Genomic DNA, 12,425 nt, shown 5'->3' with positions numbered 1-12,425 from the left:
GGACGGGACGGGACCGGGGGGCCCCAGGGGACGGGACGGGACCGGGGGGCCCCAGGGGACGGGACGGGACCGGGGGGCCCCAGGGGACGGCGGTCACGGCGGGGCCAGGCCCGCGGGAGGGGAGGGGGAGGCGGCGAGGGTGGGGGGGAGATGGGCCGGCGGGGGCACGGAGGCTCCTTTCAGAATAAGAGCCGGGAGGGACGGAGGGAGGGAGGGAGGGAGGGAGGGAAGGAGGGAAGGAGGGAGGGAGGGAAGGAGGGAGGGATGGAAGGAGGGAGCGGGACGGGGGCCGCCCCACCGCCCAGCACGGCGAGTCCCCGGCGGGCGGCTGCGGGCACTCGGTGCTGCCGATCCCGTTCCAGCCCCTCGCAGCCCCCCCCCTTGTTCCCCTCCTGCCTCCCCCGGCCGAAGCAGCGCCCAGGCAGCCCCCGGTCCCCCTGCGGGAAGCGGCTGTGGTGCCCCGAGGCAGCGAGGACGGCTGAGGCTGCCCCTGCTGCGGCCGCCCACGGGGGTCCTCGGCTCCCGTTGCTTGCGGACATCACGTTTTTTCTCAGGGTACCAGGGTCCTCAAGCTATACAAGAGAAATTGGGCCATCGGCGGCAAGGATTTCGGTGTGAATTCCAAGGGCTGGGGCAAGGGGACTAGTCCCGGGTTCACCATGTTCTCTTGTTCACCATGCACTCTTGAAAAAGTCCATAGGGGGAGGGAGGATCAGGCTGACCTCCAGGTGTAAGAAACCACTGCCTCTAGTCCCAGTTCTCCTTCTGGCTTTCCTTGCGCTGCCCCCCTTGGCTCTCATAGCTCCACAGCTCCTCTCTGCATTCAGAGACCGAGGGAGAGAATCAAAGGAGGTGAGGTCCCCTGAAAAGAGGGGCCAGTGTCAGAGACAGAGGTGTCCTTTAGGGAGGACAACTGATGGGATGTGCAAAGACAGGAAAAAAATCACATACCTGCACCTATAGAATCACAGAATCATTAGGGTTGGAAAAGACCTTCAAGATCATCTGGTCCAACCAGCACCCTACTACCAATGTCACCTGAAAGCCCTCAGGGAGTTATTTCTGAAAGAAACTTGTGGTTTCCCCCAAACAAAAGATTGAAATGTTCAGTACTCAGAAATATGTAGCTACTGACAGTCAAAGAGCCATGAAGTAGGCAGGTTTTGAAAATACAGGCCTTTTTCAAGCAGAGAAAATGCTTTTTTTTTTTTTTTTCTCCAACAGCTCATCTAAAAACTAGCATTTTACAAAGAACTTCTTTCCAGAGAAGCGAAAACATGACTGCAATGAGAAAAGGACTGCTTAAGAACATGCAGTAATACACGGTGTCAGGGAGCAGCAGCTTTACCTACAGGTGCTGACCTCTGGCTCTTGAAGGTTGTCTCTGAGGACATCACAGGCAGCAGCACCCTGTCAGTATCCACAGTGAAAGGATGCCACTGGTTGGGACACAATCAAACACAACGGGCAATCATAGCCAGGCCACCCAGGACGTCATTTATCTGCTCCATGCAGGCCTCCGTGACATATCATTCCTTCTACCACCAGGATCCTCTGTGTTATCTTTGTTGCATTGTGAGCTCCCAAGAGCCAGGGCTTTGACCGCCAGCAACTGGAGCTGGTTGATCTGCTGCCCTCTTCCCACTCCTACATACAAGGAGTCCTGAGCTGCTTCTGATCCTCAACACCAAGCTCACTTCACCACATCCAAACCGATATCCTCCAGGCTGTGCAATCAACAGTTCATTTCAGGCTCTGCACCACAAGCTGGCCAGATCAGGCAGGTCTATGGGACATGTATCTGGCTGCTCCAGATAGATGCATCTCAGGCTATCCACCCTTGCTTTGCCAGCTGAACTACTCTCCTAGTACCCCAGATAGTGTCACCGGGGTGGGGGGCAGCAAACACATGGGATATTTGCCATGGAAGTGCCACCAGGAACTCCTAGTAGTGCCCCTTGGATATAAGATTGCTGTCAAGATCACATTGAAATGATCAGCTTCCTTAAAAACGATCCTAAATCACTTCCGTCCATCCATCCTTTGCACGTGAACACCCTCTTCCCACCAGTGACCTGCTGGTAACATGTCTCTCAGTAGTTTCTAGTGCTTCACAGCTTCTTTCCAGATATGGTGGTCTCTGAGTAAAAGCTTCCCTTCTGGTGGGACAGTAAGCCACAAGAACCTGCTCCAGTGCAGCACAAAAGTGAGGCTGCCCAAGAGTGTTCATCAAGCAGGGGAAATGTTCAGAAACCAGGAAGTACCAATGTAATGTCCCCTGCTTCTCTTAATCCTGATGTGTGAGGCCATGCATTATTGCAGGGGCACTAATTACATGTTTATGAGTTCTTTTCCAGATAATAATTCAAAGGCATTTTGATGAACAGGTTTTCGAGTCTTCAGTACACTTCCATAAATATCCTGGGGGAAAAAAGAAAAAAAAAGAAAAAAAAAACTTCATTCTTTTTAACGCTATTTTCATATCCATATTCAACATGTTTTTGTAGCTGTGGATTATTTCCTATCATTTCAGTGCAAGAATGTAATTAGCTTCTCCGTATCCGTAATTCTAAGGGAAAACACTAGAATGGTGTTTTACCTGTTACACCAAAATCTGAAAGCCATGAAATTTTAAACTTCATGAAGCTGGTGGTGCACAGTACAGGGCTTGGGCACTGTCCTGATAAAAGCCTGAAATGTGTTTGTAAATTACTATCTTTTCTCATTTCCTCATTAAATAATGAAGGCCCTATCTATCTTGTTTCTCCTAAAAATGCTTCAGGCTTTTGCAGAACATGCAGCAAAGAGGCCTTGAAACAGAACTTGTTATCAGAATGTTTATAATTCTATAGGTCTGTTCATTTCTATTAATACCTATTCAGCTCCAAAGTCTGAAGTTTCTTGCTTTCCCTGAAGAGGTTCCCAGTTCCCATCTCACAAATAATAATAATAATAATAATAAATAAATAAAATAAAATAAATAAAATACATCAAATGAGTGCTCTTCAGCAAACCAGAGCAGAGAAGACTACTTTTTGATGGTTTGATTTTTTAAAATTTAAATTAAACAATTTGTTAGTACTATAATTTCTGGACTTCTTCCCTATGCCAGAAGACAGCCAAGAAGGAGTGGGAGAGGCTATAGGACGACATCTTTAGGAGCAAACAAACTCTCAGCAGCTGCTAGGATGCAGATAGAAACATCGCCAAAGGTCTCCGGTAATCATTTTTTCTGCCCTTTTCTGTGTAAGGGAAAGATGGCATCTGCCTGGCTGGGATTTAACAGCCGCCAAAAGCGCTCTGAATGTTTCCCAGGCCGGTGTCCGCACCGGAGCTACAGCAATTCAGCAGCAGAGGGCAGCAGGCGCCGGGATAAGAGAGCCTCGTCCAGCCCAGGCTGTGTGCATTCCGACTTTCCTCTTCCCACCCTCTGCCTCTTCCCACCTCTGGAGGGGCGAAGGGCTTCCAGCCGCCCGGAGCTCCGGCTCGGACAGCAGGCAGGACGGGAGAGGTGTGGGCACCGCGGAGGAGCGCATGGAGATGTGAGTGTGGCCAGCTTGGGAAGGGGGACACACGGTGACATCTCTCCGGGAGGGAGCTGGGTGATTAGGCTGTTCCAGGAAGGAGGTCAGAAAGGCTAAACACGCGCTCACTAGCCCTCCATTAAAACTCTGCTAGCACATAGGGTTTAGGATCTTCCTGGCTGGTCTTTTCAGGAGGTCTGATCAATGAGCATGTTTTGGAGGAGCACCGTTAGTCCTGCCCCCCAGAGAGGGAGAGGGAAGGTCTGCAAGCTGAGAAAAAACATGAAAGCCAACTTTTGAAGAAGGGGGGCTCAGGCATGACCGGGTAGTATTGCTCCTTAGCAAACTGAGCTTGAGACCTTCAGACCCTGACCAAGTTAACTGGGCAAAGACCCTAAGCTATCTATCAGTAATCAGAAATGACCCACTGGCCCAGAGCCAAGGAGAACCACACTTGCACTGGTTCCAAGAAACCTAGCCCCATGACTGGTGGGAAGAAACAGCCATTGCTCAGGGAAACCACCTACGTTTCTTCAGACTGCTTCTTGGGCTGATGAATCTCTTTGGCTTGGATCACAGAGCCTTGCTGGAATGAAGTGCTATTGTCTTTGTTTCAGTGGTTCTGCTTGATCCTGAGTGATCCAAGCCAAAAGCTGGACCTGCAGCTAGGCCTCCCGTGTTTTTGCATTCTGCTAGACAGTGTGCAAGTCTTGTGAATTCTCCCCCGATTTCAGATGACTGAGTTTTGTGCTATGTCATAATGTAGTTGCCATGTTCGCAGGCACATTCCTTCTCTCCTGTGGGCCATCCTCTTTTTTGGAGTGACCAGTTCCAGTCCAGTGCCAAGAAAACTTTTTGGGGAAATCAGATCCCCAAATTATCCTAAGCCATACCCCAACAATAACATCAGCAGCTGGGATATCATCGTCCCAAAAGGCTATGTGGTGAAGCTGACCTTCAGATATTTTGACCTGGAGCCGTCTGAGTCCTGCTTCTATGACTATGTTAAGGTATGTGGATAGATACCTGGGCCAGTGGGGAGGTAGAAGTGGGAGTCTAGTGACCCCTGCATGAAACCGCTGCTCATTCACAAGGCCTCCTCTCATGCTTCCCACAGAAGGAAGGAGCTTTATAAAGGTGGTAACGGGGGAAGGAGGCAAGTTGTGGCTGGGTAATAGTGATGCATGGAGAATACTCACTTTTACGAGGCTACAGAGATTTCCCCTTAACCCTGACAGGTCAAAGCAGACAAGAAGAACTTGGGCCGATACTGTGGTCAGCTTGGGTCAACCACAGGCAATCACCCGGGAAGAAAGAAGTTTGTATCTCAGGGAAACAGAATGCATCTGGAGTTTCACTCTGATTTCTCCAATGAAGACAATGGCACAGTCATTCCCTACAGAGGCTTCCTTGCCTATTACCAAGCTGTAGGTGAGTAGGAGATAACTTATCATGCCTACGTTGGTCCTACTAATTTCCCTCGACAGGCAAATCAAGAGAAGGCTTGAGCAAGGATATGGATCTCTGTGTCCTTTCAGTGTCCAGCAGATAGCTTTGACACTTTCCTCCCCTTATCCCAGCATCTCTTTTCTCTTCAGATCTTGATGAATGTGATCCTAACAATGCTGCTGAGGACAACGAGGAGCCTCGGTGTCAGCACATTTGCCACAACTATGTGGGCGGCTACTTCTGTTCTTGCCGGCCTGGCTACCAGCTCCAAAGTGACCACCACTCTTGCAAAGGTAAACTGAGAGCTTGAAAGATCAGATGGACTAAGGAGGGTCCCAGGGCAGGACCCCTTCATCCAGGAAGGGTGGGAGAAGTGTCCTGGGACGCAATTAACAGGGCAACAGATGATACAGCCCCACGTTGTTAAATCTGTTTTCTTCCTCTACCCCAGTGGAGTGCAGCAGTGAGTTGTACACAGAGGCATCTGGGTACCTGAGCAGCCCCGAGTATCCCCAGCCCTATCCTGAAGACCTCCGATGTAACTACAGCATCCGCCTGGAAAAAGGCCTGTCTATCATCCTGAAGTTCCTGAAGCCCTTTGAGATCGATGACCACCAGCAAGTTCATTGTCCTTACGATCAGCTCAAGGTACTGGTCATTAGCAACCCCACCTTGCAGCCCTGCTGCCAGGCCTGGGCAGGAACTGTGAGGACACCGCTACTGGCACAGGAAATTTAGGATCAATACAAGAAGAATGCCCCAGAATGGGAAACTAATCGGTTCCCTTGTCCCTCCCTCAGCTCTCTTAATTGCCATTGTCCTGAGATCAAGAGGCCCTGGGTCACAAGCTCCTGGGAGCCAAAAATATCACCCTTCTTCCAGTTTTATCTTCCTTTGCTTTAGTCTCAGGATTCAAAGGGCTCTGATTCCCATGATAAAGGAGAAGCAGAGCTTGTGGTAGGCCAGTCCTTTGTTCTGATCTGACAGTGCAGGCATCAACAAAGATGAGTCAGACAGCCAGCTCTGTCCACCATCACGGGCACTTGGTCTGGATTGAGATAGGGGAACCAGAGCAAAGGCGTGTATGTTTCTGCCCCTGTGATACATGTCTTTGTCACCAGATCCAAGCACAAGGGAGAGAGATTGGTGAATTCTGTGGCAAGGAGTCACCCGGCAGCATTGAAACCAAAAGCAATGAGGTGGACATACTCTTCCTCACCGATGAGTCAGGGTTCAGCCGTGGCTGGAAGATCCACTACACCTCAGAGAGTAAGATGTTATTCCCCTGAGACCACTGCAGCCTATGTACAGCATTTGTTAATAACCACTCACCTCATCCCATTTTCTAACAGAAATACGGTGCCCGCAGCCTGTCCCACTGGATCAGTTTACTGTCATCAGAGACCTGCAGCCTGTGTATCGATATCAGGACTATTTCATCGTCAGCTGCAAGACTGGCTATAACCTGATGAAGGTGAGACCCATTCTCCACTCCCTTCAGCCATTTCCTGGCATCTCTTCAGTCTGTGCAAGTCTTTAATTTCCAGAAAAATTTTCTTTGGAGATTTAACTCCTGGCAATCTTTCTGTTTCTGTTTTCCCTTGCCTAGTCAGGCTTTTTTTTTTTCCCAGTGTTTTCTCTTTTCCTAGTCCCCTTCTTTGTACATTTACTTTCTGACAAAGAGGCAAGCCCTGATAGATGAAAGAACAAAGATCCCAGGAAATATTGGTAAGCAAGAGTCTCTCTTTGGAAGGATGTGAAATCAGACTGGAAGCAGAAAATGCTACCTGCCTCCCTACCCGTCCTAATGCCAGGGCTGGGTAACACCACAGACCTGTCACGTTTTTATGGTTGCTGGCTGCTTATACCTTGGCTTACTATGAATAATTTGTAGCCTGTGGCAAACACAGGATGCAGGAAAGGCAGCAAAGGGAGAGGCCAGCAACTGGAATGGAGCGCTGCAGGGAAGCTGTTGGACAGCAATGGAAAGATGGACAGATAGGATAATATATCTATGTGGAGAAGGGAATATAAGACTCTGCACATCCAGCAATGCTTTTTTTTTTTTTTTCTCTTCCATGCAGGGCAGCCAGAAACTGCTGTCCTTCACTGCTGTCTGCCAGGCTGATGGAACATGGCATCAATCCATGCCCCGCTGCGAAAGTGAGTGAGCTGGGAACTGGGATAGTGCCCCTTGCTGTGGGTTATTCTCCCAAATACACGGGGAGTTCAGCCTCAATGACACAATTTGTCTTCGGATAGAGACTCGTCCTGATTGGAAGGACCTGTGAAGGTCATCTAGTCCACTATTAACTTTTGTTACACCTCCTGCTTGCAAAAAATTAAATGTTTTCCCTCCCTTACAAAAAAGCATAGCATAACACAAAATAAGTCAATGGAATGTTATAACATTTAAAAGCTAAAGATTCCAGTTTGGGAGCCGTTTCAGAAAAGCCACTCTCTGCCCCCTGTACTAACTAGCTTTGTACCTACGTACCATCCTTCATATCATGGCCACAATCCAAGTCAAGCCTAAACCTTCAGGTGTTAAGTCTGTCTTTGTTTCATCTCTTTTTTCTTTTTTTTTTTGTAGTTGTGAACTGTGACAATCCTGCAGAATTGACCAATGGGGTATTCAGATATGTTAACAAACCTGCAAACAACAACTACCAGTCAGTGATCGAGTACCAGTGCAATGAGCCATATTACCACATTGTCACCAGAGGAGGAGGTGGTGAGTCCCAATCCCACACAAATACTGAAATATGTTTATGAAAAGCCTGCCCAGATATCCAGTTAGAATTGCCCAAACCTCTGCTCCCCAGGCTTAGGGCTCTTGCTTTCCTCCTGCAAAGACTCTCCAACCTTTCCTTGGCTCTGCAGCATAGGTCCTGAGGATTGCTGTCTCAGCCCATTCCTACCCCACTTCATTCCCAGAGACCTTCACATCCCTCCTCCAGGCTCTTGTTAACTTTTGAGGAAGGTCTTAGTCATGATTCTCATAATAGCCATCTATAGTCATGATTTATTTTTCTCTGGTGGATTTCATTCTTTCACCGAAACTTGAGGTAATCAATAATATGCTGAAACTTGATCACAGAAGTCCAAGTTGCTACAGATGCAAATAAATAAACTCAAACTCCACTCCACTGTAATGCTGTTTACTCTCTTTGGAAAATTGTCCAACAGTGGAGACATCTAGGAACTAAATAACATACATGAAGAAAAAGCAACTTGTATGTAGCAAGTCAGAAAAATTAAGGCAACATTCGAAACCATACACTTACCTTCTTTCTGCACCTGAGACTTGATTTGATGACACAGGAGCTTAGGTTACAAGAAAAGTATAAAAAGTTCATGATTTCCTCACCCTGACTGCTCATGTAGCCTCCACACACACACACACACAGACACACAAAAGAAGTAAATTTTTAACCTGATTCAGTTCCTGGATATGGTTGCCAGCACAGACTCACAAACAGTTGTGCAGCATGCCTCAGGGAGCTGCACACTGGCATTGGGGTCAGGATCAAGCAGCTAAGGGGTACTTTAATTTGGAACTAATGTTGAATTTGATTATTTTTGCACCTGAGTTTAACTCCTTACTATAGAGTCAGAGCTCAATCTGAACAGGAGCAAGTAAATATCAGCACTAGCACATGTAAAATTCTGATAGAAAGTGATTGTGGTTTAGTCAATTTCCAAAGAGAACAGCAAAGAGTTTCTTGAAAACATTTAATACAGTATACATTGTATAAATGGCATATAAAATATTTTTAGTCACCAACACAAACTTTCTAAGAAAAGCAATAATTTTGGAGGTTGTGGAATTTGCATTGAGAGATGACTCACAAGTTAGCTGACCAGCAATATAGCTTAGAAATAACTACTGATTGTGCACAATAACAGATTAATCTTTTTCCTTGTTCTGGAACAAAACACTCTATCCTACTCTCTGCAAACAGCAGCGACCAGAGACTTGAATCTCAAATCCACGTCTCTACTTCTTCTCTCCCTTCTCTGGGCTAAATAAGGTCAAACAGTGCTCCGTAAGCATGTGAAGTTCACTCAGCTGGCTTTTTAGGCATTTCTTCTCTAGAAGCGGTGCCTGAACTTTCCTGTTCTTCACTTGGAAACGAGGTGCTTTGAGATGCACAGGCTCTTCCATATGGACACGTTTCAGACTATGCCACAGGCAGCTTTTCCTGGGAAAGGGTGCCTCTGGGATTTTAGGGCTGAATGGGACATCTTGAAGAGAGGAACCCCTTCGTTCTTCCCACCCTGTGCCTACAGGCCTGGGTCTCATTCACTCCTCTCTCATCCTACAGGCAGGTTCACCTGCTCTCCTGAGGGATCCTGGGTGGATGAAGCTGGCCAGGCGAGGATTCCTGTCTGCTTGCCAGGTTAGTAAAAAAACTATGATTTTTGACTGGCGTTTACTAATCCATTCTTGTCATCAATACCAAGCAGGGAAAACATGCAGGGAGGAGAGTGAGGGTAATGTTGTCAGTGAGGAAAGACAGGGAAATTCATCCAGGGAGGCAAAAGTAAGGTGATGTGGAACAGTGATGGTGTAGGAAGGAGAGAGACAGGCCAGGACAACAAGGGGTATCATGATCTCCTTGCCTCTCTCCACAGTGTGTGGGAAGCCAGTCAAGCCTGTTGCTGAAATCCAGCGGATCTTGGGCGGCAAGCAAGCAAACAGAGGCAGTTTCCCTTGGCAAGCTCTGACTGGCATCCATGGACGTGGAGGTGGAGCACTCTTGGGCGATCGCTGGATCTTGACTGCTGCCCACACCATCTTACCCAAAGCGTCAGGAGGAAACAATATAAGCCTAGACCAGCTAGCAGAGGAGGCTAACATTTTCCTCGGCCACACGGACGTAGAAGAGCTCCACAAGATGGGCAACCACCCTGTGCGTAGAATCTTTATCCATCCAGATTACGACCCTAAAGATGAGCACAACTTCAATGGGGACATAGCACTGCTGGAGCTGAAACACCCAGTAACCCTGGGCCCTGCAGTACTGCCCATCTGTCTCCCAGATACTACCAACACCACTTTCTACATGGATGGGCATATGGGCTACGTGAGCGGCTTTGGTGTGGAAAAGAACTTTCTTTCAAATCATTTGAAGTATGTGAACCTGCCAGCTGTTTCCCGGGAGAAGTGCCAGAGCTGGCTGGATAGTAAGAGTGGACAGATGCCTATGGTTTTCTCTGAGAATATGTTCTGTGCTGGCTTCCTCACAGTCAAACGGGATACCTGCCAGGGGGATAGTGGGAGTGTCTTCACAGTGTTAGACTCGGGAAGTGGACGCTGGGTGGCTACGGGTATCGTTTCTTGGGGTATCGGCTGTGCCCAAGGTTATGGCTTCTACACCAAGATCCTCAACTATGTGGACTGGATCAAAGAGATAATAAGGGAGGATAGGCTCTAAATATTCCCCAGTAGCTGAAGAATCACTGATATCATGTAGATTTCCAGACGCAGCAAATCATATCCAAAGCTTTCGATGATGTCCTAAAGGCTTTTCAAACACAGAGACCATGTAACCTTCATCATGAGCACTTCCGAAAGCCACCATATTGTTTGATGGATTCTTGGTGGCACTGTCAAAAGTTACCAAAGGATTGGTCCCGTTAGCATTTTGTGGGTGTTCTAGTTCTTCCAAAGGCAATCTTACTGTTGGACAAAGCTTTAATAGTATCAGAAATCTCATGACAGCAAACATGCTATTGTGTGAAGTGCTGACAATATCATCAGACTACTGCAGTCTACATTTGTAGTCCCCATTGTGTGGGAAGTTTGCAGTGCAGCAAACCTTCTTGAAGGCTGTGGTACTTTGTGCTGAGTACAGTGTGTATATGCCCATTGGCATCAGTAAGATTCTATGAATATTAAAATAATTGCTGGAGAAACCAGGTGTGTTATGTTTTTCTGTCTTTGCTTTTAACAACTACTAAATATTCCCCATAACTGAGAGCCGTTTATGGACTGTATCTCTATAGGGATTGCTCTGTCTACCGCTAAGATGTTTCCAGCTGTGCAAAGGCAAGTGGCAGTTGCTCACCTCTCACAAAGCTACCATTAGTTTACCCGGTCTGGAACTCGAGATGGCTCCAAGGGAGGCAAAAGTCATCTGTGGAATGCCACATTCAAAAGACAAGGAATGCATCAGTCTTGTGGAGAAAAGATCCCAGGAACATTTCTTGATCAGAATTTGCCAATCGTTTTTTTATGCTATACGAAATAAAGCTCTGACTGCAGGACAGTAGCTCTAAACCGATTTTGACTCAGAGAGACATGTCTACTGTTGTGGGTATTCTCTGCAGTTGAGTCTCAACTACTTTTGTTACTGCAGAACAACCTACCTTTTTCTCGTGACAGAGGAACTCTGGGTGTGAGGTCATAGTCGCCTTCTCGCTCTGTTTTCTGTGAGATCCAGCTCCAGATCTTCTCCAGTGTCAGGATTTCTCATTTACTTTTAAGATAACATACCCTGGAGAGTGATCTGTGAAATTCACACCGTATATAAATTCACCTGTGATCTCCAGGAGTCAGTACTCTGTTGATTTTGCCATTTGTATGGGCAAGAGGGAAAAAGAACATGTAAATAGAAGGTGTCCAGTTGCACGGGAGCCAGTTGTTGGGGACAGAAGGGATACTGAGGCATATGCAGTTGCGGCTATTCCATATTCCGGAAACAGAGAATTTCTGGGGTGCTTGGTGAGTTCAAGCGACAAAAACATCAAAATACTCAACTCTTCAGTCCATGTAAAAATTGGGAACAAATATGAGAAACCATCTTAAGAATCTCCTGCTTTGCAAATGGCTAGGAAAATTTGGGATCTGAGGCATGGAAAATACACAATTTGGCCCAAGCCCCTGTAAAAACTGTGACTCTCCTAGGAATAGCAATCCCAGCTAAATAGGTTTCTTTCCTGTTTCCTGCTCCTGGATCATTCAACCACACTTCTTTTTCTCTTCTCCTCTGCTCTCCTGAATTGATTTCAGCACTTTGTCTTCTTGTCCTTTTCCAAAAAGATTGGAGTTAATCAGTGGGCTAGGGAGTAATAATACAACGTTGCTTGCCTGAGTGGTTTTGTGGTCATAGAAGCTAAGAAAATGTCATACCTTAGACTGAAGGTCGCTTTTTCAGAGCTTCTACTGGATTCATTTTTCCTGTATTGTACATTATTGGGCTGTTTCTTAGGCTATTATTAGGTGCAGAACCTTTCCCTAACACCCAGCCTGACCCTCCCCTGTCCCAGCCCCATGCCGTTCCCTCGGGTCCTGTCGCTGTCCCCAGAGAGCAGAGCTCAGCGCCTGCCCCTCCGCTCCCCTCGTGAGGGAGCTGCAGGCCGCCATGAGGCCTCCCCTCAGCCTGCTCTGCTCTGGGCTGAACAAACCAAGGGGCATCAGCCACTCCTCGTACGTCTTGCCCTCCA

The 12,425-nt window shown here is 47.5% G+C and overlaps 1 protein-coding gene across 2 annotated transcripts; it reads left to right on the top strand.

Moving 5' to 3' along the window:
- The first annotated feature begins 3,384 nt into the window (after window positions 1–3,384).
- C1R (complement C1r) lies at window positions 3,385–10,895 on the top strand. 2 transcript variants are annotated; one of them, XM_080599725.1, is made up of 11 exons: window positions 3,385–3,542; window positions 4,306–4,534; window positions 4,763–4,955; window positions 5,123–5,266; window positions 5,425–5,621; window positions 6,095–6,242; window positions 6,326–6,447; window positions 7,058–7,136; window positions 7,567–7,707; window positions 9,302–9,376; window positions 9,612–10,895. In XM_080599725.1, exons 1-11 carry the CDS (start codon window positions 3,535–3,537, stop codon window positions 10,412–10,414), a joined length of 2,139 nt encoding a protein of 712 aa, XP_080455851.1. In that variant the 5' UTR covers window positions 3,385–3,534; the 3' UTR covers window positions 10,415–10,895. The 2 variants fall into 2 exon arrangements, with proteins under 2 accessions (XP_080455851.1, XP_080455852.1); XM_080599726.1 differs by having other exon boundaries at window positions 3,395–3,542; window positions 4,291–4,534.
- The last annotated feature ends 1,530 nt before the right edge of the window (window positions 10,896–12,425 follow it).

Source organism: Anser brachyrhynchus, assembly GCF_964034855.1.
Source record: "Anser brachyrhynchus genome assembly, chromosome: 1".
NCBI lineage: Eukaryota > Metazoa > Chordata > Aves > Anseriformes > Anatidae > Anser > Anser brachyrhynchus.
The sequence above is the reverse complement of the archived record's forward strand: the minus strand, read 5'-3'. Positions and strand labels throughout refer to the sequence as shown.